At 59.4% G+C, this 24004-nt stretch overlaps 9 protein-coding genes across 9 annotated transcripts; 5 read left to right on the top strand and 4 right to left on the bottom strand.

The window, feature by feature from the left end:
• Positions 1-459: 459 nt before the first annotated feature.
• On the bottom strand, positions 460-769 carry BXZ73DRAFT_87201 (uncharacterized protein; the record flags this gene model as incomplete). Its single annotated transcript, XM_048024470.1, has 3 exons — positions 460-501; positions 553-575; positions 643-769. The coding sequence occupies 3 exons, from the start codon at positions 767-769 to the stop codon at positions 460-462; spliced, it is 192 nt and encodes a 63-aa protein (XP_047882630.1).
• Positions 770-4044: 3275 nt separating this feature from the next.
• On the top strand, positions 4045-5593 carry BXZ73DRAFT_96764 (PLC-like phosphodiesterase; the record flags this gene model as incomplete). The annotated part of the gene is made up of 9 exons (XM_048027159.1): positions 4045-4164; positions 4227-4299; positions 4359-4382; positions 4435-4523; positions 4584-4626; positions 4677-4709; positions 4763-4984; positions 5041-5300; positions 5360-5593. 9 exons carry the CDS (start codon positions 4045-4047, stop codon positions 5591-5593), a joined length of 1098 nt encoding a protein of 365 aa, XP_047882629.1.
• A 2011-nt stretch (positions 5594-7604) lies between these two features.
• On the top strand, positions 7605-8769 carry BXZ73DRAFT_87199 (small-subunit processome; the record flags this gene model as incomplete). Its single annotated transcript, XM_048024469.1, has 5 exons — positions 7605-7823; positions 7880-7993; positions 8053-8125; positions 8314-8519; positions 8575-8769. 5 exons carry the CDS (start codon positions 7605-7607, stop codon positions 8767-8769), a joined length of 807 nt encoding a protein of 268 aa, XP_047882628.1.
• A 261-nt stretch (positions 8770-9030) lies between these two features.
• BXZ73DRAFT_87198 (uncharacterized protein) lies at positions 9031-11009 on the bottom strand (the record flags this gene model as incomplete). Its single annotated transcript, XM_048024468.1, has 14 exons — positions 9031-9071; positions 9098-9282; positions 9340-9426; positions 9465-9489; positions 9511-9586; positions 9612-9716; positions 9767-9868; positions 9918-9989; positions 10047-10456; positions 10509-10551; positions 10609-10684; positions 10739-10780; positions 10833-10897; positions 10950-11009. 14 exons carry the CDS (start codon positions 11007-11009, stop codon positions 9031-9033), a joined length of 1389 nt encoding a protein of 462 aa, XP_047882627.1.
• Positions 11010-11519: 510 nt separating this feature from the next.
• BXZ73DRAFT_87197 (seryl-tRNA synthetase) lies at positions 11520-12999 on the bottom strand (the record flags this gene model as incomplete). The annotated part of the gene is made up of 3 exons (XM_048024467.1): positions 11520-11901; positions 11955-12143; positions 12173-12999. The coding sequence occupies 3 exons, from the start codon at positions 12997-12999 to the stop codon at positions 11520-11522; spliced, it is 1398 nt and encodes a 465-aa protein (XP_047882626.1).
• Positions 13000-15607: 2608 nt separating this feature from the next.
• On the top strand, positions 15608-17060 carry BXZ73DRAFT_87196 (P-loop containing nucleoside triphosphate hydrolase protein; the record flags this gene model as incomplete). Its single annotated transcript, XM_048024466.1, has 8 exons — positions 15608-15681; positions 15728-15843; positions 15890-15995; positions 16051-16152; positions 16200-16395; positions 16452-16769; positions 16882-16967; positions 17030-17060. The coding sequence occupies 8 exons, from the start codon at positions 15608-15610 to the stop codon at positions 17058-17060; spliced, it is 1029 nt and encodes a 342-aa protein (XP_047882625.1).
• A 402-nt stretch (positions 17061-17462) lies between these two features.
• Positions 17463-18442, top strand: BXZ73DRAFT_39390 (P-loop containing nucleoside triphosphate hydrolase protein; the record flags this gene model as incomplete). The annotated part of the gene is made up of 2 exons (XM_048018364.1): positions 17463-17886; positions 17946-18442. 2 exons carry the CDS (start codon positions 17463-17465, stop codon positions 18440-18442), a joined length of 921 nt encoding a protein of 306 aa, XP_047882624.1.
• Positions 18443-19689: 1247 nt separating this feature from the next.
• Positions 19690-21313, top strand: BXZ73DRAFT_87194 (uncharacterized protein; the record flags this gene model as incomplete). The annotated part of the gene is made up of 4 exons (XM_048024465.1): positions 19690-19801; positions 19929-20248; positions 20308-21087; positions 21149-21313. The coding sequence occupies 4 exons, from the start codon at positions 19690-19692 to the stop codon at positions 21311-21313; spliced, it is 1377 nt and encodes a 458-aa protein (XP_047882623.1).
• A 986-nt stretch (positions 21314-22299) lies between these two features.
• On the bottom strand, positions 22300-23656 carry BXZ73DRAFT_96758 (uncharacterized protein; the record flags this gene model as incomplete). The annotated part of the gene is made up of 4 exons (XM_048027158.1): positions 22300-22847; positions 22898-23437; positions 23506-23529; positions 23572-23656. 4 exons carry the CDS (start codon positions 23654-23656, stop codon positions 22300-22302), a joined length of 1197 nt encoding a protein of 398 aa, XP_047882622.1.
• Between the last annotated feature and the right edge of the window lie 348 nt (positions 23657-24004).

The following is a 24004-nucleotide window of genomic DNA, read 5'->3' as shown; positions in this document are numbered from 1 at the left end:
GGAAGGAGGCGGATCCAGCATCGACCAAGGAAACAAACGACAACACCAAGCAGAGTGGGAGCACGACGGTACAAGCGACAGAGGAGGAATGACCAAACGCAGGGAAAGCACATACACGCGGAGGATACCAAATGATAGAGTGGAAAGACGAAACCCCGTTGCTAGTGCACAGCACCTAACTAGACCCTTCGCGAGCGTCCCCTGTGGTGCGCGACTGTGCGGAAGCACCGCTCCCATCCATCCTCAGATCGCGCCAAGGCGCGAGAGGGGGGAGGGGGAGGGGGGTTGTGCGATGTGCGAAGGCAGAGCCCCGAAGAGGGGGAGTGCGCTTCGTCAAAGGCAGTCCGCATGGAAGGTGTCGGTAACGGACCCAGGGGGTCGGCGCGCCGTCACGACGGAATGCGTCGGGCGGAAGAATGGGTGGTGGACGCGTGCAGAGACGCGGGGGACCGCAGCTGCTCATCTGCGCGCGACGTAACGCCAGTAGAGCTGGTTGGGCGGCTGCGGGAGAGAATGAGCATTGGACAACGATGGACGGCTGGAGGGACGTACTTGGGTACCGGGGGTGGAGTTGTCTGCAACGAAGGAGAGCAGGGTGCGGATGAGGAGGGCTCAAATAGCGGAGGGGAGAGGAGGACTCACGAGCACGAATACACTCCCAAACGTCGACACCGCGACCCTTGGGGTCCCACACGCCGCACTGGGCGTGGAGAGGCCAGTGGAGGTTGAGCTCCCAAACACGAGTGGCGTCGGCAACAAGACCAGGCATGGCGGAGCGGGCAGAACGCGGGGGAGGAGAGGGTGGGGGAGAGGCGCGGTGCACGAGACTTTGGAGAAGGCGGGCTTGGAGCAAGAGTGGCTTATATTCCGGGCGGGGACAAGCGCCAGGGGCGGAGGAGGAAATTCGAGTGCAAAGGCCAAGGGGTGGCGAGAACTAAAGCGCCAGACACCGTCTCCCCCCACATACCCCCCAGGCAAGTTTCCGGGGTCCTGGAATTTGCGTTGCCGAACGCTTTTTGTCTGGAGTGCCCTAAAGTCGTGTTTCCCTTGGACCGATTGGGCCAAAATTTTGAGTACAGTCTGAAGAACATATTCGGGGCATATACTGATAAACACCATGTGCACAGAAGACGGTGAACTCTCAGGGCGGGAAGGGTTTGCTGAGGTCGTGAGCCATCGGTAATCGGCACCGCCAAAGCGGATCGGAGCTGACAGCCGCCCCCAGCGCTATCGTCCCTTCGCTGAGCCAAACAGTGTAGTCATATATTACATACAAACTCCCATGGTAAAGTCTTGTTAGCGCAGCGGCATCGACATCTGGACACCGGTTTTGTTTTACTTGACTTAGGTCAAGGGTTCAATTCCGTGCATTGTCTTTTTGCATTTTTCCTCCACAACTTCCCATCATGGTGCCATGCAGTGCATCTACTATATTTAATCACTGCTCGAAGCATAAGAAAAAAATCGGTGTACCCAGGGTGGGCATGCGTGCAAAAATGCGTGCAGCCGGGATAGCACTCGGCACCAAAACCGGCAGATGGACGACTGTGCCACTGTGCCATCGAGGCTTTGCTGTAGTAGCCCGTATGTAATATATGACCACACTGTTTGGTTCAGCGAAGGGCCAGCCGGGCATTGTTGGAACTGTCCCCACCGCCAGCCGGGATCCGGGGATTCGGCAATCTTTCGCGGATTTGTCCTGTTCGTCATGGGCTGGACCGTCCGGTTGACGGCGATGACCGTTTGCAGTAGGTGGGGGGGTGGCAAGTTTCCGGGGTCCTGGGCCGACGGTTTCCACAGTCAGTGTCGGAAACTTTTGTTCTCGCCACCCCTTGGCAAAGGCGGGCGGTGACATAATGGCGGGACGGGCGGCCGCCTGGGTCGTGCCCGTCTGGCGTCCGGCTGGCGATGGGCCGCGACAAGTCCGAGCGAGCGGGGGCTCCGTCCGCCTCAACCGCGTCCCCTGCCGGCCCCTTGGCTGGGTGCGCTGATCCTCCGCCGCTGCCCTATCCGGGCGGTGGTTACGATCGATAACCGTCCTGGTCGTGAAGCCAGCCGTGCTTGGCCCCGTCGCTCGTCCCCGCTCTCAAGACGAGCGTGCAGGATCCATCACCCGCTGTCCGCCCCGTGCCCATCGTCGTCCACCCGCGCACTGCCCTTTGTTCTCGCTGACGCGCACTCGGCAAAACGGCCTGCTGCCCATGCATGGCTGAGGCCAGACTCGACCGACGCAATGTCAGTCGTCCACGCGCCAGGCTTCTGCGCCTGCATCATTCATCTCATTCACACCGCTCCACTTCCCTTTCTTCTCTCCCCCTCCACCTCCCACGACCCATCAATTTCGGCCAAGGCGTCAGCCCGGCACGCGCTGACCACGCCCCCTCGGAACAGTCAGCACTCCAGACACCGTCGTGACGCCGCATCCGGCTGCACGGGCGCCCAGACGCCCGAGGCGGTCGGCCTGCCTCTCGAAAGGCGCCCTCCTTTCCGTGCCCCCCGCGGGCACCATCGACCGCGGTCTGGCTGCGAAGCCGCTCGCCTGCTCCACACAAGCGAGAGCCAGTGGCCAGACCCAGTCACGTCATCGCGATATGCCAGGCCTCGACCAACCCCCGGGCGCGACACGGCGGCCCAGCCTGTCGCCGTGCGCAATCCAATCCTCCCGATCCTGTCCTATGCCTCCGCTTGCGCCCCCGTGTTTCGGACTGTTTCGGGCTGTCGCCCGGGCCAACCGCCGCCATCGGCACGCCTCCGGGTTGCCTCCGGGCCTGGCGATCAACCAGGTACACCCAGCCGTTCTCCATTAAGCTTTTCGGACTCGGAGGCCACGGCCCACCCGTGACGCTCTCCGAAAGCCGCTGCTCGTTCGGCCGGGAGCCCCTGGGGTCTCCGATCAATCTCCCAACCTCCCCTCTGACCCGCGCGGCCTCCCTGATCCTCCCTGCTGCCCACTGCCCAGCCTGCGGCGTGAGCGGCGCCTCTCGATTGGTCTTGGACTCTGATCCAGACAAGATCCGGCGCGATAACATGGCGACGTGCCTGTTTGCCCTCAGATGGGAGCCTGATCTTGAGCCTGCCCAGTGGCATGGTAGCCTCGTGGCCGCAACACCTGCATGCGCGCCTGCCGCCTGTTGTCGCGGTGTTCGGAGCCCCTCACGTTCGCCGCACGTACGCGTTGTGTGTTTAGGAGAACATCAACGCGGGGCTGCACGAGCCGTCGACCGCAGGGATGCCGCGCCATTTGAGCAGAGACGCCCCCAGGCTTACTGCGGCATCTGCTCGTCGCGAAGGGCAGGCATACTACATTGTCTTTCACCGTCAATTATGACAACGGTCCGCTTCATATCCGCGAGGAGCCTTACCGCGGCGTTTTGTACGATTGCATCGACGCCGTGTCTGATGCTCCACCCCACGCCGTACCGGAGGGCCTCGCGCCACAGCCGCACCTCCGCTATCGGATGCATATCGGGATGCTTGATCCATTGTCGGCGCTGACACGGTTGCGTGACTGTACTGCAGTCTGTCGTCATATTTTCCTGAAGGTCGTCACGCACTGTGCTCCTGAATCCCAAGCCCTGCCCCGTTAGATTCATGTTCAAGGAATTCCCGCAACGAGCAAAGCTCTATTTGCTAGCGAGGTGCCACAGTGTGCCCACTCACCAGCGTTCTAATCTCCGACAGGGTCCTTTGCCCCGACATTCACGTTCAGTGCAAGTCATGATTGACAGCACACGTCGCGCAAACCAAAGAAGAAGGGATAGCTGCGGTGTGCTGTATATATCCACGCCTAGAATAGCGGTCGTTAGCTCTGATGCGCAGCTGCCTGCGCAGCGCCTCAAACCACAGAGATTTCCGTTCTGGGAGGTGGGTGTGAAGTGGCACGTGAGCTGCGGGGCGCGCCTCGGACGCTTGGCCAAGTCTCTCAGCATTGGCCTCTTCTCCGCTGTCTTGTCCCTCTGTTCTGCTCTCTGTCCTAGTTTTGCCACACTCTTTACTCATTTCGCGGTCTCGAGCCTTACCCGTGTGCTCCCCACGAATCCCGTCATGAAGCTCTCTTCACAACTCACCACACCGGCCGTGCTGTCTCTCCTGCTTTCATCCATCTCTGGGGCACTTGCAACCTCTTCTACTCGCCGGGCGACTACATGCAATGGACACTCTGAGGTGTGTACCATTCACCTCTGTGTGCCTATCTGTGTCCTCAAAGCCAATGCCGGTTTGCATAGCTCTGCGACAAGAGCTTTGGGAATGTCACGTTCGTCGGAACACACAACTCGTACGCGGTCGGAACGAGCAGTCGTGAGTTGCCTGCACGTTTGGTGCGCGTTCGCCAGGGTATTCACAAGATTGCCCCGCAGTGTTCGTCAACCAGGATTGGAACAGTGCGCACCCTTGTTTCAGACCCACACCCCTCTCCCGCTGAGCCCTCCCAAGTCACCCAGCAGTTGAATGATGGCGTTCGCATGTTGCAATCGCAAGCCCACAACAAGAGCGGCACCATCGAGCTTTGCCACACCAGCTGCGTGCGTGATCCTCTCTGAGCCGGTGCCAATGGCGGCTGACGTCAGTTTAAATAATCGCAGAGTCTGCTCGACGGTGGCTCCCTAAAGGACTATCTCACGCAGTGTACGCACACGCTCCTTGCATCACCTACAGGTGCTCATCAGTCGTTCTAGTGAAGACGTGGATGGATAGCAACACTGAAGACGGTGGGTCTGGACTGTGCTCCTCCGACGACACCACTGACCCAATTCTGGGACAGTCGTGTCTCTGCTTATTGTCAACTCCGACAACATCGCTCCTTCCGTGTATGCTGACGTCTTCACGTCGGCTGGTCTGGATACAATGGCGTACACACCTTCCTCCTCTGCGCTTACGGCAAGCTCTTGGCCCACTCTGGGGTCACTGATTGACAGTGGCAAGCGCCTCGTCGTCTTCCTTTCCACCTCGGCCGATTTCACGTCAGTGCCGTACCTCATCGACGGTGAGTACACGGCGTCGGTGGCAACGAAGAGCCCGTAGCTGAAGGTTGCACTCCAGAGTTCACGAATGTCTGGGAGACCGCATATGATGTCACGGATACCACGTTCGACTGCAACGTGAACCGAACGAACGGGGACACGAGCACGCAGATGTATCTCATCAACCACTTCCTGGACAAGCTCGTCGCTGGCGTTCCGGCCCCAGATTCCTCGCGCGCCAACTCCACGAACGCCGCGAGCGGCACGGGCTCACTCGGCGTCCAAGTCGAGACGTGTGCCGTCCAGCACGGACGGAACCCCAACTTTATGCTGGTTGACGTGAGTCGCCGCACTGTGTATTCGCCGGGATCGCGGTGTGTTCTAACCCCCGGACACAGTTCTATGAATACGGGAACGGCTCCGTCTTCCAGGTTGCCGCGGACGCCAATGGGGTGACGTACAACCCGACGACGGCTGTCGCGCAGCCCAAGTCGTCCACCTCGTCCACATCCTCTTCAACGGTTGTCACTACCAACAGCGGCGCTATGGAGCTACGTGTTCTGCCCACCCAGTTCTTGGGGGCGGCCACCGTGGTTGCGAGCGTGGTTGTGGGGGCGCTGGCTTTCTTCTAGTGCTCCCGATTTCTCCGGGCTGATCTAAACGCTTTGTCGCGCTGGCATCGCATGCATGGACTTTTGGGATATCCACACTGTAATAGCCATCACATACGCACAGGACAATCATACCGTAGACGACACCATCGAGTATTCAATGCTGGCTGCTCTTTGTCGCCCGCTGACGCGCCCCGCACCGATCACCCGCGCTGTGCTTGAGAACGAGGCCAAAAGGGGGAATCAAGAAAGCAAAAAGGCCGACGGGCGAAGCACGCCCCGCGGGCGCTCGGAGCCCCCGGTCCGACCCTGAGCCAGTTCGCCGCTCCTCCTCCGCGCAAAGCTCGACCTACCCCGCACACTGCCCCCCGCCCCCGCCCCCGTCGCCCGCCGATGAGCTTCCAAAACTTCAGGCTGCCGCCCCCGGTGCCCTCGAACGCCTTCGCCGAGCTCGACACGCCCCCGCACTCGCTCTCCGCCGGCCCGTCCTCGTCGCTCTCCCCGCCGTTCGCGCAGCTCCAGACGGGAGCCGGCCCCGCGCGCGTGCACTCGCCGACGGCGCCGCTCTCCGGGAGCGGCGGGCCCGTCGTCGGGGCGTTCTCCAGCGCGGCGGGGGTGGGGGACGGGGCGGGGGCGGACCACGGGCGGAAAGGGCTGTACGGGAGCGGGGACGCGGACGACCGGTACACGCTCGTGTTCGCGTCGATGGACGCGTTCGAGACGTGGCGGCAGGGCGAGGAGGGCGAGAAGATGGTCGAGTTCGTCAAGGGGGACACGCACGCGTCCAAGGCGGTCCCGCCGCGGTTCAAGGAGCACACCAAGCTCGTCTGCGGCCGGCACTCGCGCGGGGGGCGCAAGAAGTACGTCAAGAAGTACCCGGACAGGGTGCGCAAGGTCCCGAGCAGAAAGGTGCGTCGGCTGGCTTTCAGTGTCGTCTGCGTGTGTGCGGGGGTGCGGGTGTGTGCGGGGGTGGGGAGGAGGGACGCGAGCTAATGTGCTTTAGGTACTATAGCTCGACGGGATTGGTTGTCCTGCGTCGATCAGCTACAAGACGTACTACGATACGGAGGAGGTCAGGGCATGCTGTGAGTCGCCTTCTGCCTTGTTGCTCATTCAATGCTCTGAACCGCTTGCAAGATGTCTCGGAGCACTCGCACGAGATCGGGCCCGCGAACCTGCCCTTCACGAAACGAGGGCGGAAAGCCCAGGCAGAGATGGAGGCCCGCTCCGCTGCAGACCGCACCCGCGGACGCACCCGAAAGCCCGAGCCAGCAGACCCCGATGAGTCGATGTCGATGAGCCCGCAGTCCATATCCTTCATGGACGACGTGCACGTGCCCGGCCCCTCCTCCTCCTCGTCGGGTGTCGGACAGACGGTGGTGGCTCCCCCCCCTCTCCCGCCCCCGCCCTCCCAGATGTCCGTAGCGGAGCCGCAGGGGGTTCAGTCGGCGATCTCGATGCTCGCGCCGCTGCCGCAGATGCAGCCGTCGTCGGTCGACATGTCGCAGGAGCGGTGGGACCGCATGGGGGTGCTGTTCCAGAGCGTCCGCGACCACGCGCGGTCGTTCGAGTTCCCCGCGCCGTCCGTCGCGGCGCTGGAGAGCGTGCTCATCCGGCTTTACCTCGAGAGCCCTATCGGCGGGGCGATAGCGCAGCCGGTGCCGCAGATGGACGGGATGCAGGGCGGGGTGGGCATGGGTGGGCCGCCCATGAATCCGAATCATCATGGAGGAGGGACGTAGTGTGTGTCACGGACGTTGTTCATATGTAGCATAATACCGCACACACCAGTTGTACCTCCGCGTGTAACATAAAATGCATGCCTACCGCCTGCATTTACGTTGTAATGAGCCGGAACCTGCTCTGGTCGAGTCTGAGATCAGCTGGTAACTGCGGCTCCCCGGACCGGGGCAGGAATTTGGAAAAGTGCTCTGGCGCTCTTGTAGGCTCTTCCCCACTTTCCACCTCGACTCTCGCTCACGCGCACGCCCGCGTCCTCCCGTCTTGGCTTTTCGCGCGACTTCCCGCCTTCATGTCCTCCATAAAGAACTCGCTCCACAGGAGAAACCACAAAGAGCGGTCGCAGCTGTCGCACCGCTCACGACTCGGCATCCTCGAGAAACACAAGGACTATGTTCTCCGCGCTCGCGACTACCACTCAAAACGAGACAGGCTCAACCTCCTGCGCGAGAAGGCGGCGACCAGGAACAAGGATGAGTTCTACTTCTCGATGACGAGGGAGAAGACAGAGGTCAGCTCGTCTGTGTGTTTATGGATGATGCGGGGCTAACACCTCATTTTCTGCAGGGAGGCGTGCACGTAAAAGACAGAGGGAACGAAGCCCTCCCAACAGACATCGTGAAAGTCCTGAAAACCCAGGACGAGAACTATCTGCGGACGATGCGAGCTGCGGGGCTCAAGGTGCGTCTCCTGCGTTCGCTCGCCCTCGTTGAAGCTTCTGACACTGCGCGCCGCGGCAGAAAATTGACAGGATAAAGTCGCAGCTCATGCAGCTCGCAAACCTGGTGCACTCCGCGGACGAAGACGGGATCGGTGGTTTGGACGAAGAAGAGCTCGAGGTTCTGCGCGAAGCTGGCGTTATATCGTCGTCGGGGAAGGGCAAGCGGAGGTCGCGCATGAGGAAGAACAAGCAGATCATTTTTGCCGAAGACGAGGCAGAAGGTACGTGGTATCGTTCTCGACTCACTCCTCTGCGCACCGACGTCCGTCCTCCTGAATAGCCCGTGAACGTGCGGCGACAAGTCGCCAGGCATCGTCTTCCGCTTCTCCCCAAGACGGCAGTCTGGAGACAGTGTCGGAAAGAATGGATGTCGACATGGGGTGGAAAACACCGGAGTCGTTTGCGCGGAAGAAAGGAAAGTCCCGCGCATCTGCGGAGGATGACTCGATCACCTCTGTGGATGCTAGCCAGACAGAGGAAACACCGGTGAGAGCCCACGAGGTCCCACTTCTGCATGCTTGTACTGACCCATTTCTACCAGAACCATCGAGCCCGTTTGCTCAAGGAGCTTTCTGCTCGGCTCGTGAGAGACAGACAGCTGCGGTATGCTGAGAGGGAGCTTGAGATGCAGCGACATCTTATGAATAGTGGGGCGGCTAGAAAGCTGAGTGGCTTAGAGCGTGCTGATGATGCAACGGAGACGACGACGAAGACAGGCCGAGACCCAAGACAGTAGACGAAAAAACATGGAAACCTCGGGTTTACAAATGGCGAGTAGAGCGGAAGAGGTAGTTGCTCGATAGTTCATTCGTATATTTCCATGGGTACAACATTGGCTCGCGTGATACAATTGCGTGACGTGTTTGTAAGGAGATGCAGTTGCTAGTAAGACAAGGATATCGAGGAAGCATAGATACTACACAATATCGTCACATCCTTCCACGTCGAGATCTTCTACCTCATATACTCGTACAAAGTTGTCCGTCTGCAATTCGAGCTAATCAGCGAAGGGATCAGCGAAGGGATCCTCCACCTCAGCTGCGGCTTGCGGCTATAGGTAGTACTGCGTGGTTCATCGTCGGATACGTCGACATATCCTCGCCGGGTTCCAGAGGACGGGCCTGCCCGATTGTGAGTTGCTTCGTCGGAGGACTCATAGTCGCTATAATCCGAGAGGGAACCACGACGATATTCATCGTCTTCGTCCGAGGAACGTGCAGTAGTGGGTCGGATTGGAGGAGGGAGATTTCTAGTAGGGCAAAGAAGAATCTTAGACGGCGTGACAGTACTTCGTCCGCAAGCGTACCTCTGGTCTGCACCCAATGAACCGAATTGTAGATCTTGGAGGTCTGGATGGACGTATGAGGGGCTCGTGGGCTCGTCTCTCCTGAACCTGGGCTGAAGTTAGAGCCACCCGCCCGTCCAATGGACCTCTCGATAGCTGCGCGTTGCTTTTCTTGAAGCTTCCCAAGCTCACTCGTTGAAAGCTTGGCTGCAGCAAGCCCCTCTTGGATCTCTTTGACCTGTTGCTCGGAGGTCCCGGGCTTGGAAAGCTGTAGCACGATGGTTAGATGATACCTTTGACAGGTAAAATTTACTTGCAGCATCGTAGTTCTCCAGAGCAGAGATGATCCGGTCGTTGGTGTCGATGAGAACACCTATCATGTCTTCGTTCTCAACCAACTAACAGCGGGGTTAACAGTAGCGCGATGGATTTACCAGGACCCTCATACCTGGACGTAGCGAACGATATGCTTCCTCACTTGCTTGACCTTGGCTAGGCACTCTTGAACACGTTCGTTTTCATCCAAGCGTTCTTGTTGTGTGTTAACAAGCTGCAACATGATAAATATTCTCCCGCGAGTCGTAATGAGCGAAACTCACAGTCATGGCATTCACAAGGTTGTTGGTGACCTGGGATGCACTAGCAATCGCTGTCAAGATCTGAGGCTTCTCCTACAGTGATTACTGGCCTTAGTGTCGTCGAGGTCAATCTTTCATGCAGCGACGTACCTCTTCGAAATTGAATGGCTTCCTCTTCGTGCGAGGCTGAGCCGGTTTGTGCTTCCGTTCAGCCTCCTCCCGTTTCCGCTTCTCCTTGTCTTCTTTCGTCTTTCGCTTCTCTGCTTCGCGCTTCTTGCGGGCTTCTTCCTCTCGTGATTTGCGTTCTACGTACTCCACATCTATGCCGAGCCCGAGATTAACGTGCTCTATGACTTTCTTGTCTTGTGCTGCACGATCCGATTGTGCTAGCTTGCACTGGTCGAAGAGTCTGGCGACATCAATCATGGAGGGATCGTCCGAGAACTGGCGCTTCCATGCAGCCAGCACCGAGGCGAGCTTCTTCTTGACTCTAGGATCCGTAGAGGGATCAGAAGCGAGGTGCTTCAGCGCGTCCGTAAGCATGGTATCGGCGAAAGAAGCTTATTCCTCTGTGAGTAGGGCAGCCATGACAGCGCGGATAGTGCGACTCACTTTGGAACTTGTGTCCACCATTCTCTACGATGGCCTTGAGGATCTACAAGCAGGCGGTGATGAGCAGCTAGAATGTCGTGTTTGATCTATAACCGCGTACATGGAGCGCGCGATATTGTTGATGAGGATTCCCGTGCTTGATTTTCTTGCGAAGCGCTCTCGAAGCCTCCGCTGGGCTGATCGAGGATATGGATCCAGGCAGTCTCGTGCGAGTCATATGAAGCACTTACCCAGTTGCCTGGATGTTGATCGACTCCACTAGTTCGGGAATGCTGGGACACAAACATGGGTAAAAGCGCGTCCGCGTACGGATGCGCGACGTACCCATCGTACGCCTCCCCGTCGTAAGAGCTCGAGGTCAAGATCTCGACCCACTCGCTGATAGATGACTGGGGAACTGGTCAGAGCGGTCTGGTTTGAGGTCACTGAGAGCAGACGCACATGTGGCTTCTCCCGGTTGAAGACCGAGTATGCCTGCTTGGCGAAGGACATGGTGGACATAGTGGATGTGGCGGGGAGGGCAAGTGCGGGCGGAAGACGAGGTTCCGGAGACACCGCCCGGCCCTTATATGTATGACGTCTGCCGTCGGACAAAGCGCCGGCTCCGGTCCGCTTAGATCTCCTCTCCACAAGGACCTCCCTTGCCCTCCCTTGCCCTCGCTTGAAAGCACTCCTCATCAAAGCCCTCGGATTCCATCTGATTTCCCACACAGCCTGACTCTTGTGTACCACTGGGTGCTCTTTCAAGCGTGCCAAATATTCTCGGAAGAGCGTCACCAAGCTCCGGCAAAGAGCCAACGCCTGATTCGCCATGACGCCCTCTGGCAGGATAGCCGACATCCGACCATTATCCCGGTGGATACGGGAGAGCGGGGATGTCACGCTGAGCATCGGTGCAAGCGGTCTGCGGAGCTTTTTGTATCCGTAGTTATGGTTGTGTGCATTCAGATGAGCTGTGGTAGAGTAAGTACAGTGGACTACTACTTGATGTAGTACAGCCTCATGTGAAGCTTATACCCATGTGATAAGGCCTCGAGGATTGCCCCCGACCCAGAACGGTTCTAGTGTCCTTGGAAGACGCATGCCTACGACAGCACCAGACTCGTCCAAGACTCCGCCGTTCTCGATGAGCGCGACAATCAAGCGAGGCACTGCTGCCGCAGTCCCGTTGAGAGTGTGCGCAAACGGCAAGCGCCCCGACTCCTCTGCTGAAGGCTTGTCTCCGGAGGGCGTTAAGCGACGGTAACGAATGTGCAGTCGGCGGGCCTGGAAATCCGTGCAGTTTGAGGTTGAAGAGATTTCTCCCCATCCTCCTCGGCCGGGCATCCAAGCTTCTGCGTCATATTTGCGATACGCACTCGCGCCCAGCTCTTCCGTTGGCATCTCCAGAACTCTGAATAGGAAGGTTCAGTTACCGCCTAGCTGAAAGCTGTCCCGTGTACTCACCTGAACGACAATCCCAAACCCTCAAAGATCTCCGCCTGCAGCTTGCGCATCGCCTCCATCGCCTCTCCGCTCGTCTCCTGGTCCGTCACCGCAAAAAGCTCCAGCTTCGTGAACTGGTGCACCCGATAGAGTCCTCGCGTGTCCACCCCTCGCGCGCCAGCTTCCGCCCGGAACGCGTGTCCCAGCCCACTACCTTGATTGGCATCTCCGCTGCGGACAGTATCCTGTTCGCGAACATCCCTGCAAGCGGGATCTCCGCCGTCCCTGTCAGCACCAACTCCGGATGGTTGTGTTGAGCATCTTCCGCAGGATCCGCGTTGTTCGCAAGATGGTACATTTGTGTCGAGCCCCCTTCAACTGGATCGCGGGGTTGGAAACCGCAGCGCCGCGCGAAGTCGGTGCGTACAACGTCGGGGGTTGTCACAGGGGTGTAGCCGTGCTGCATCGCAACGCTGAGCGCGTAGTTGACGAGGGCAAGCTCGAGCAGGGCCCCTTCGTTCTTGAGGTAGTACCATGATGAGCCGGTTACGGACGCACCAGCTTCCAGGTCGATGAGGTCGAGAGCACGGCAAATGGAAACGTGGTCTCGTGTTGGAGACGCCGGAAGAGGTTCAGGACCGTGTGTTGAGATGGTCACCGCGACCGATTCGGGACCAACGGGGACGTCGGGATGAGTGTCATTGGGGATGGCTAGGGCGAGAGAGTACAGTTCCTCCTCCATACGTCCGATGCGTTCTTCGAGCCCCGTGATCTCGGCTTTGAGGCTCTTGGCTTCATCCAACGCCGCCTGTTTCCTTTGGGGGTCCTTCGACGACGTACGTATGCGCTCACCGACAGCGGTGCGTTCGTGTCTTCGCGCGTTCAGGTCTCTGTTCAGAGCCTTCTGTTCTTCGTACAATCGTGCGACGGTTTGTACCGCGCCGACAGGAAGGGGGGCTTTGCGATTGAAAGCGTTGTGAGACTTGTAAACAACATTTTCCGAGATGTCGCGGTAGTCTAGTCTGGGACGTTGCAGAGCGGTGTATTCAGCAGAGGTAGAATGCATGCGTAGGCTTGGACCTCAACCAAGTATTAGCTAGTGAGGTAGATCAACGGGGAAAGAGACTCACGAAGTTTACACGTACATCGTGCGAATCGAGAGGATGCAAAAGGCTTCATTCCGTCAACCGGTAGAGAACAGAGGAGATTCAGGGAAAGACACTAGCGCACGAGGAGATTAGTCGAGCCAGACGCGCTCTAGGGGGGGACGGGTCATAGTCCAACAAACGGGTGCTGGTTCTACCCAACGGTATATAAAATCATAACGCGCTCACGTCACAGTCGCGACGGTCACGGGACCCAGGCCCGGTTTCCGAGGGCAAGGCCCGTCGAGACGCGTCCAACACACTCCGGACTTTGATAACCCTCACTTCGAGTCGTCCTGATATGGCCCACTAGAAGGTATGTCGGGATGGATGCGCAGATCATGGTATGCAATTAAAAGCCTCCAGGTGGTTATATAATGCGAACGAGAGCTCCGAGGTTCACAACTTCCGCTTCCTCATAATGATATCCACGTCACCACGAGGGTGAATGACACCCAGACCGATGCGCTCCGACATAAGCACAGGTCGAGTGGTGCACCCCTCATCGATCTCTAGGGTAGCATAGGTCAAGAGGACAGCAACAAACATGCGGAGCTCCGTCATAGCGAAATGTCTAGGAGAGAAAATCAGAGACAGCCGGGATTGAAAGATCAAGGATCGATTCACGTACCTCCCTTCGCACATCGACACTCCACCACCGAACGACATGGTGTGATTGGCGACGACTTTGCCGTCCTTTGTTGCGCGAGGAGCCTCCAAATAACGACGAAGGTTGAGGTGAGTAGCTTGCGGGTGAACTTCATCGTCGATGTGCACATTTCTCGTAACGCAAACAACGCGCTCTCCTTCCTTGACTTGATAGCCTCCGAGTTCCGTATTCTCGGTGACTTGGCGCATGGAGAAGGACGAGGTCGTGTACCGCAGTACCTCTTGTAGGGCCGAGTTCAGGAGTGGAAGTGCTTTCGAGCTCGTGCCGACTTCCTCGAAGAACGCGAGGCCGACTGAAGTGGTATGGTGAGTAGCCTGCCACCGGTGACGAGCATTGTCCAATTCTTCGACAATAGGACCGAGCCCTTCAGGCTGGTCAAGACAGAGAGCGATGAGCCAATAGGCGGTAAAGACCGCATTAGCCTGCAACGCCCAGAGCTGAGACCCAAGTATGGTAGCCACATCCCGAGTGGTCTGGGGTGAACGGTGAGTGTGAGGGCGGCGGTAGTGACTAAGACGAACTTGCCCAGTTGTCGGCACGGATACCGTTGACAGCGACTTGAACGAACTCGGTGAGCTCTTCTCCTTTCTCCTGTTGTTCGGCGACATACTTCTCAACCAGAGCAACGAGGTTGTCCCAAGCCGCTACGGTACTCTTCAGGAGAAACCTTGGGATGGGGGTATTAAGAAGTGGAAGGCCTTCGTCAAACTTCTTGAAGAAGGGATACGATGCTTCGGCCGGAAAGTCCGCCCCGAAGTAGCATGCGCTGCTGCCCGGTATGCAGGAGGTATGATGAATGTTTTCAGGGGCCCTGACGCGCCGTCCGTACTCGAAATCATTCCGAGGAGTGCGTCGTGTACACTAGCGAGATAAGCAGACGTGATAGGACCGAGGTTGTTGGGTAGCATGAGGTGGTGAAAGGCTGGCATGTACCGATCAATCATGTAGGAGTCGGACACGATTCGCGGGTCGACGAAGAATAGCTTCTGGCCTATATCGATGCGTATGTTGGTGATGTCGAAGTTCTGCCAAAACTATCAACAATCGAAGCAAATTCAAGAGACAGTTCACGGACCTTGGAATCCCGGTAGACCTGGCTGATGAGCTGGGATCAAGTAAATTAGGATGGGTTGGCCAAAATTCTTATTAGTGTTCAAACGGACCGTAGGTGACGTGACATATATCATCTCTGTTCCCAAAGTCTTCAGACGAAAGATAGGACCAAGCAGACTCCTGAGAGCGGCTCTGTTGAGGAACACATACTGAGGGATGCGACAGATCACTCACTCCATATTCCTAAAGAAGGCGTCGGGATCCTTGCCCATCTCCACAACGGGGCCAATCCATGGTATCCATGATGGTGCACGCGGAGGTCGAGATGAATCGACTGGGCGAATGAGTTTGACGATCCAGTATAGCGCAACGAGGAGGGCAGCGAAGGCAAAGGGTGACTGAGTGACGAGCCCTGCGGGGCTGGAGGCGTCGAGCAGCATGTCGCCGTCGTCGGGTTCCAGCTCAAATCCGTCGGCCATCCGCCTGTTTTCAAGGGTGGTGTTAGTAAATGGCAGTGTGGCCCGACCTCACACGGGATCTTCGATGGCGCAGTCCTTATAAGTTGATGGTGGTGTTTGGAGTGCGATAATCGGGGCGATGCGTGATGTCGAAATGGACGGATACAATAGAGAGGATTCGTCCTTGAAGCTACTGTAGTGTCGTGGCATGGTGGCTGGCCCGGCGGACTCGTGCGGCCTCGCCTCACAGCGCCGTGACCATCAAACGCGAATGGTCACGAAGGAGTCACAATTTGGACGCGTCAGATCTGGCGCGCGTCGTTCGCGTCATTCTCCCTTGCACTCACTATGTCGCTGTCTATCGCTAAGGGGAAGGCCGTCGCCAACGGGAATGCATCTACCACTCCCTACGAATTACCATGGTACGTATCAGTACCTTGAAGAGAACCGACTTTCACCATTCTTCAGGGTCGAGAAGTATCGGCCGCAAGTCTTGGACGACATCGTCGGAAATACCGACACTATTGAAAGGCTCAAAGTGATAGCGAGGGATGGCAACTGTCCGCACATCATTATTTCTGTATGTGGTAATCCTCTATTACGTTCTCTGCTGCTCACCGTGTGGTGGAGGGATGCCAGGCATTGGAAAGACGACAAGCATACACTGTCTGGCCCACCAGTTACTCGGAGATGCATACAAAGAGGCAGTATTGGAGTTGAACGCTTCTGACGAGCGGTACGTCTCTCGTCATATGTGCATTCAAGTAGCCCTGTTCCTCATCTTCGCGTAGGGGGATCGAGGTTGTAAGGAATAAGATCAAAGCCTTCGCGCAAAAGAAGGTCACGCTGCCTTCAGGGCGACACAAAATCATCATCCTGGATGAGGCAGACAGGCATGTTCTCTCGCCTTTCTTGATCACTGCGTGCCAACAAGTTGTAGTATGACGGCGGGGGCCCAGCAAGCTCTGAGACGAACCATGGAACTTCACGCCAAAACCACCCGGTTCGCTCTGGCATGCAATATGTCGAACAAGATCATTGAACCCCTGCAGAGTCGCTGCGCTATCCTTCGGTACTCGAAACTTCGAGACCAAGAAATCCTTAAGCGGTTACTGGAAATATGTGAGGCCGAAAAGGTGAGTCTTCTGCAATGTGATGTTTGCATGTGCTGTGCCGACGAAGATACCCATAGGTCGAGCACAACAACGAAGGAATCGAGGCCCTTATCTTTACTGCAGAGGGAGACATGCGACAAGCAATCAACAACCTTCAATCAACATGGTCTGGTTTCGGCTTCGTGTCTGGGCCAAACGTCTTCAAAGTGTGCGACCAACCCCATCCAATCGTCGTTCAAGCCATGATTCGAGCATGCGTCAAGGGCGACATTGATGGTGCCATGGAGAGGCTCAACGAGCTATGGGACCAAGGCTACAGCGCTGTTGACATCGTAGTCACTGTGTTCAGGGTGGTCAAGACATTCGACGAGTACGCTTGTTTGATGCTTCTCGATGTTCTCTGCTGAAGAGCCTGAATTGTGTAGGATGCCGGAGTACACCAAACTGGAATACATCAAGGTAGGGTCTGGTGTCTGAGTTCTGAAGTTGCTGCTGACGAACGCACAGGAGATCGGATTTACCCATATGCGCATCCTTGAAGGTGTGGGCACACTGGTTCAACTGGGAGGTTTGATGGCTCGACTGTGTCGGATGTATGTCTCGTTTGATCACCTCTTCGTTGAAGGTAACGGATACTGACTCACAGCCTTCTCAGGCATTTCAAACCTGCGCTTTTTCGGGCATGATCCCGCCGGGCGCCCCGTACGCCTTACCCTGCAGAGACGATTGTGTTTCTATGGGGAACAGCAGACTGTTATTTTGGACGAGTCTGCCTTACGGTATGCTGTATTTCTGCTATCGTCGTATGCTCTGCATTATCGCATTTCTTCGCCGCTTCAATACCCGTCTGGGTTGCGAAATCGATGCTGCTCTCGCATGTCGGTGAAAGAAGAGGACAGATGAAACGGACCCGAACCCCGGGCCGGCAGTAGCGCCTGCCAAAAGTGGGATGAGACGCGATAATGTCGAGATTCGATTTATCATCATCTCTCGTTCCGCGCCTCCACTCCCGAGTTCATGCCCACCGCACGCAGTACCCATCCACTTTGCCCATGTTCGCCTCCTCGAGCAACTCGACGACTTCGGAGATGACCACCCCCGAAGACACGCCCGTTGGCCGCCGCCTGCGTACGGTCAAAAACATCATCATCGTCTGCTCCGGTAAAGGCGGAGTGGGCAAGTCCTCAGTCTCGACTCAGCTCGCCCTCACCCTGCGCGCATCCTCTCCGACGGCACGGGTTGGGATCCTGGACGTCGATCTGACGGGGCCGTCTATCCCGCGGATGCTCGGCGTCGACGGGCACCCGGTGCACCAGAGCAGCGACGGGTGGGTGCCGGTGTACGCGGACGGGAGCGAGGGGCGGCTGGGGTGCATGAGCGTCGGCTTCCTGCTGAAGCGCAAGGAGGACTCGGTCGTCTGGCGCGGGCCCAAGAAGAACGCGATGATCCGGCAGTTCCTGAGCGACGTCCGGTGGGGGGAGCTCGACTACCTCGTCATCGACACGCCGCCTGGTGAGTGGTGCTCGCCGGACCTCGAGCGGGGCACGCTAACGTCGGTCGCTGTGGGGCAGGCACGTCGGACGAGCACCTGTCGCTGGTGGAGCACATGGCTCCGGTGCGAGACCGGGTGTGCGCGGTGGTGGTGACGACGCCGCAGGCGGTCGCGCTGCTGGACGCGATGAAGTGCGTGTCGTTCACGCGGGCGACGGCGCTGCCGGTGCTCGGGCTGATCGAGAACATGAGCGGGTACGTGTGCCCGTGCTGCGGGGAGGTCTCGAACGTGTTCTCCACCGGGGGCGGGGAGGAGCTGGCGCGGCGGGAGGGGCTGGCGTTCCTGGGGAGCCTGCCGATCGACACGGAGCTCGTCGGGCTGCTGGACGGGGCGGAGGGGGAGCGGCCTGGGGAGGACGGGGCGGCGCTGGCGGAGGGGGGGAGCAGGCGGTCGTTCGAGCTCCTGGCGCGGTACGAGAAGACGGGGACCGCGCCGCTGTTCACGAAGATTGTCGACAAGGTTCTGGGGCGGCTGGCAGGGGACGGGCAGCCTGCAGGCTCTCTTGACAGGCCGTGACCGCGGGTCGAGCTCGGTCAGTGGGCGGTCGCTCTCGTTCACTCCAGATGCGCAGGCTGAGTGAAACGCGCAGATGGCTTCTCGGGCCTGTGTATACAGAGACATCGATCGCAACTTCAGTCGCGTCCGCCATCGCGAACTTGGTGCCACAAGCAACTTCTGCGGCGGGCGTTGGAGATACTCTGCGGCAGCGTCAAGGCATTCTCTCCGGAGAGCCCGAGGTGGACAGCGGAGGGTGGAACGTAGAACATGGAACGCTTACAGGAGGAACCCGACAAATGATCAGTTGAGCTAGTAGGACTTGAGCGATGACGGGGAACGTCACGAGGTGAACTTCTGAAGCCCATCTTGCGGGATCTGTCTGACGAGGCACTGCGCTCAGCCACAATCACCACGATGAGAGCTGCCGCCGCGCACTGGGAGCAGCAATCTATCGGAGGAGAGCTCGGATCGATTCCAGGGACCCGCAGCTTGCACGCCGGAGACCGGCCGGGAAGACGGAGAGAGCATCCGGCCGCCGGGATCGTGAGCGACGGGCGATGGGATCTCGGAATCAGGATCGACGTTGGACACCCTCCGCCTCGATAATTCGCATAATTCGAGATGGAGCCCGGATGGATGGACGCACGCGAGTGCTGGACTGGCAGGCGATGGCGCGGAGGCAGGCCCGTCCACCCGGCGCATCGATGACGCGAGGCCCGTCTCTCGGCCACACTCGCGCCCAGGCAGCGCCCGTGCATTGGCAGGCGGGTGGCCGACCGTCTTCTGCCGACACTCGAGCCAAGGCGCGTGCTCCTCCCCAGCGCGCACGACTCGCGCGCGGCCTCCTTCGCGCAGCGCGTGGCCCGCGTTCTCAACCGCACCGCGCGCCCCGTGCTGGCATCCCGGCTGCACGCGCACACATGGCCGCGCCGACGGGCGAAGCGGGGCGGAACGAGCGGGCGCGTGCGGCGATGGGAACAGGTCCCGCTGATCCTACCCGACCACGTTCCACCCGGTACGTCAACGATGACCAAGGCAGGCAGCCCACGCCCGCCATCACTGTGGACGGGGACGAGGCGTGGGCTGGTGCGCTGCCGCTCTCTAACCGGATATGGCCCCTGCGCGACTCTCTCTCCGTCCCATATTTATCGCCCGCGCCCTTCGCCTCGCTCCCGTCTCCTGTCGCCCCTCATGCTCTCCCCATGACCTCCCCTCCCTGAGCACTCCCCGCCCCGCCCTCGCCCACGACCGCAACGACCCTCACGATGACCCCCAACGCCTCGCACGATCGTACTCTACTCCCCCTCACTGCAATTGCAACCCGCCTCCTCCCTCCTAAGCGCCTCGACGTCCCCCACCCAAGCCCGATTTTCGCAGGTGCGTCCCCGGCCTCTTCGTCCGCTTCCCTCCAAAGCGTAATTACGCTTGTCCCGCTCTTCGTTTCCCTCCCTCGTCGTGCACCTCGTTTAACCGACTCATGCTAAAGCCCTTCTTTTTTATGCAGAACCTCCGACCCCCTCATCCGCTGCCACGATCCGCGACAACCTGCCCCCGGCCCTCGAAGACGACGTCCGCATGTCGCAGGCCCCCCGTGCGCGCAGTTCAAGCAGGACCTATCGTTGGATAGAAGAACAACAACATCATCTCACTACCCCTGCCGCCCTCGACGATACCCCTCAGATGATCCCTGGAACCCACCCGTACCTCGCTTACCCCTCCATGAGCGCTGCCTCCCTGGCCCCGCCCCGAGTCGACTATGTCAATGGAGGTGTTGGGCATTCGACCCAGAACGCGTCCACAGGCCGGGACGCGAAGGTCACGCAGGTACGGCGCGACCCACGTGATCCATCCGGCGTCTCAGTTGACCGTCTTCCCGTCTGCAGGGAACGGAACCGCCGAGCGACGCTTCCACGCCGCGCAAGAGCAGAAGCTCGCACGGCCTTTTCTTCTCCGCCCAGTCGCCTCTCCGGGGCCTCCACCTCAACTTTTCTCCCCGCCGCGCCTGTCCTGCCACCTCCGGACCCGCGCCTCGCGCGCACAGTCCGGCTGCTTCCTCGACCTCCACCTTCCGGCGGACCGTCGAACTTCCCGTCTCCCATGCCCGTGGCTCCAGTCCCTCGGTTTCGAGCATCGCACCGCGGCCCGCGCGTGCTGACCTCCCGGAGGTGACGCTCACCCCGCCGAAGACGACGGTATGGAAGTTCAAGCGGCCGTCCGTCTCAGGCCATTTTACGGTGCCGTCCCAGGACGAGGACAGCGAAGGCTCCCCGCCGCCCCGTCCCAGCACCTCCTCCAGCTTCACCCAGTCAGGGTCCTCCGCCACCCGCATCTCGTCTGACGCGCCGCGCAAGATGTACTTCGGGTCCACCCGCTCCCAATCTTCCACCACCATCTTTGGCTCCTCGCCTTCGTTGTGGTCGCTGCCTGCGGACGCGTCGCACATGAACGATCCCCCGGAGTCCACGAAAGTTCTCGCTCGTGACCGGGTCCTGTCCGCGTCCGACGGCGCAACGATGACCTGGAGACCCCAGTCGCCGTCAAACTTTGGGACCATCACCAATGTGCTCTCCAGCCCGAGGGCTCGCAAGAAGAGGAAGCTGATCATCAGTGGCATCCCGCCCCATGATGAGCGTCGATTCGACGCCGTCCGCAAGTGGTGCGAGGTGAGCGTTCCGAGCTAACGTCAATGAGAAACCCCAGTCGCTGATTGCGGGGGACTACCAGTCGTTCGGCGAGCTCAGCTCGATTTCGAGGGTCCCCAACGGCGACCTCCACATCGACTTCCGTAAATCGGAAGTCTCGGACACTGTATGCCGCCTCAACGCGCGAGTGCACATCGCAGGCGTCGGCAGCGTAGGCCTTTCATGGTTCACTGGCAAACGCCCGTAACCTGTCTCGGATTTGTTGTGAGCATCCCGTGCTACCCGACCTGTCCAGACTGAATGCTGACCGGGACCTTTGATTCAGTGTACATCAGTGCTATCATAGCTGCTCTCATGCACGCCGGCCTAATCCGCATCATATTCCCAGCTGGCACATACCATATGCTGTTGTCCCTTGCATCCCTCTGCAGTGCTGTACATGCCCACCCCTTCCCGACTCCTGCATGCCCCTCTTACGTCTCTACCTGCTCTACATTGCACCGCGCGCCGGCTAATTGGACGTTCTCGCTCAATGTACCTAGCTGTATTTTTATTCGCGTCCCCTTCCACTGTGTCATGAGCTCGTCCCGCTGCTCGCAGCGTCGCTGTCTTGTAGATCTTGTGCTGTGCGCTGGCAATAACATGCATTCTGCCTGAAACCCTGGTGGGATTATGTAACGTCTCGCTTCTCCGTCCTGATAGAGTCTCCTGGGCGGTCCCGGCAATCGCACTGAGACCGTTGCGAGCCCAGATTGCCGAGGCCTGTGTGGTGGTGCGCACAGCGCCGGAGCGACGCACAGGACGAGCGATGTCTTAGCGGATATAATGTTTAAATGCAAGCTTACGTGGGGATGGTATGTATCTAAGCATATGTACGGTACTAGGTTCCAAGCGGAGCGTACACGGAGGTCGTCAAGCTAGTCCGATGGCGAGAGAAAGCGTGATCCTGAGGATGAAATAAACATATACGTCAGTCCGTGCTCGAGCCAATTCGTCAGTGCGCCCCACCCACACCCAGACCTCAGCGTACAGCTCTGTAACCCGAGCGGCGAGACCACCCTCTCTTCCAGCTCGTCCCCTGCGGGTGCACAGCCTGTGTCGAGGGCGGATCGCGCGACGCCGCTGCGCTCGGCGAGACCAGGCCGACGCCAACGGCGACCGAGCTGACCGACGAACGGCGTCCCCAAGCCGTCGGGCGCAGCAGAGTAAAAAAGGACCAGACCACGGCGGTGGTCATATCTCGGTGTACTCGGGCGGGACGTCGTGCAGGTCGGGTTCGGGGGCCTCCGCGGGCACGGGCTTGCCGTCGTCGTCGAAGCGCACGCCCGAGTCGGCGTGGTACTTGGGCGCGGCGGACGACGAGCCCGCGCCGCGCGCGTCGCGCTCCGCGGCCTCCTTCTCCGCCTGGGCCTCCGCGGCCTTGCGCTGCGCGGGCGTCGCGAACGCGAGCGGGGCGACGAAGCCCGCCGCTGCCGAGGCCGACGACCCTGCTGCCGCGTAGTTGCCGGCGTCGTTGACGACGGAGAGCGTGCGCCCGCTGCTGGAGCCCCCGAAGACGGAACCAGGACGCGATCCCGCGGGGCCCGAGCCGGATTGGGTGTCCGAGTACATGCTCGGGGCGCTGCCGGCGACGCTGCCGGGGGGAGGATACGTGTGCGACGCGGTGGACATATTCCGTGAGACAGAAGGGGCGTGGTCCGAGTACGGCGTCTGTGCCGCGCCGGGGGTAAGGAAAGGCTGGACTTGCAACGCGCGCGGATCCATCGGATGATGCTTGTCCTCTGCGGGCGGGGTGAGATCGAGGGCAGCGGGGGCGTGGGCGCGGACTTACCTGCGTCGAAGAGCGCGGCGCCGTCGAACGTCCGGTAGCCGTACGGGCGCCGCGTGCGCCACCAGAGGAAGTAGAACGCGAGCGCGGAGGCAATGATGAGCGCGACGCCGCCGATGACGCCGCCGACTATCGCGCCGACGGGCAGAGAGGATGCTGCGCCCGCGACGGCGACGTTCGTGGACGCGAGCGTCGGCTGAGACTCCATCGTGGTCGTAACCGTGACTACTTTCCCGGCCACAGAGTCGGAGGACGAGCTGCCGATGTACGACGGCTGGTTGTTCGAGATCCCAAAGGCGACGACGTCGAGGTAAAACGGCATGTCCTCGGACACGTCGGAGATGACAATGTCGAGCGTGTGCTTGCCATAGCTGAGACTGGTCGCGGAGAAGAAGAGGACGTTTGTGGCGGCTACGGCATCCGCGATGTAGACGGAGGCTGTATTGCGCGAGTTGTCGAGGATGTAGATTGAAGACGGGCCAGAGCTGCTGTTTGATGACGACGGCGCCTTGACGGTTTGGCCGATGATGAACACCGAGGAGGCTACGACACGCGTAGAGAAGACGCAGCGTAAGGGGGATGTTGGGAAGGCGAGGCATCATGGTGCGTACCAGTGAAGGAAAACGAGAGGGACGCTGAAGTGGTCTGAGTATAAGACAGCGTCTGATTCCACGCACTAGCCACTGCGGTCGAAGACTCAAACCAGGCGTCCGAGTAGGCTAGATGGGGGTCGGTGTCGTCGACATAGATGTAGGAGGACATGGTGGAGGCGATCGGCGAGGCAGACGGAGAGACAGAGATACAGTGGTGGAATGAAAGAAGCTAGAACGAGCAGAAGATGAACGCCTGTACGCCGCAAAGAGGCATGGGAGAGGAGAAGGAGGAGAGGAGAGAAGACGCGGGGGCGAGGGGGAAGGCGCAGGCCGTTGTCGGGGCACTGCTTCACACTTCACCGCCGGATGACACCCCCCTCGGCGATCTCGCTCATCGCTCACCACCCAGCGCTCGATACCCTGCTCCGCGCTGACCCGTACCACCTGGCTGTGATCCTCCGTCCTTTTCTCCCCTCGTTTTTGTGCCCTGGGTAGTGTGCAGGAGCGCACAGAATTG

The sequence above is a fragment of the Epithele typhae genome, assembly GCF_022376455.1.
Source record: "Epithele typhae strain CBS 203.58 chromosome Unknown BXZ73scaffold_3, whole genome shotgun sequence".
Classification (NCBI taxonomy): Eukaryota; Fungi; Basidiomycota; class Agaricomycetes; order Polyporales; family Epitheliaceae; genus Epithele; species Epithele typhae.
Note: the sequence above shows the minus strand (reverse complement) of the source record. Positions and strands in the feature narration are given on the sequence as shown.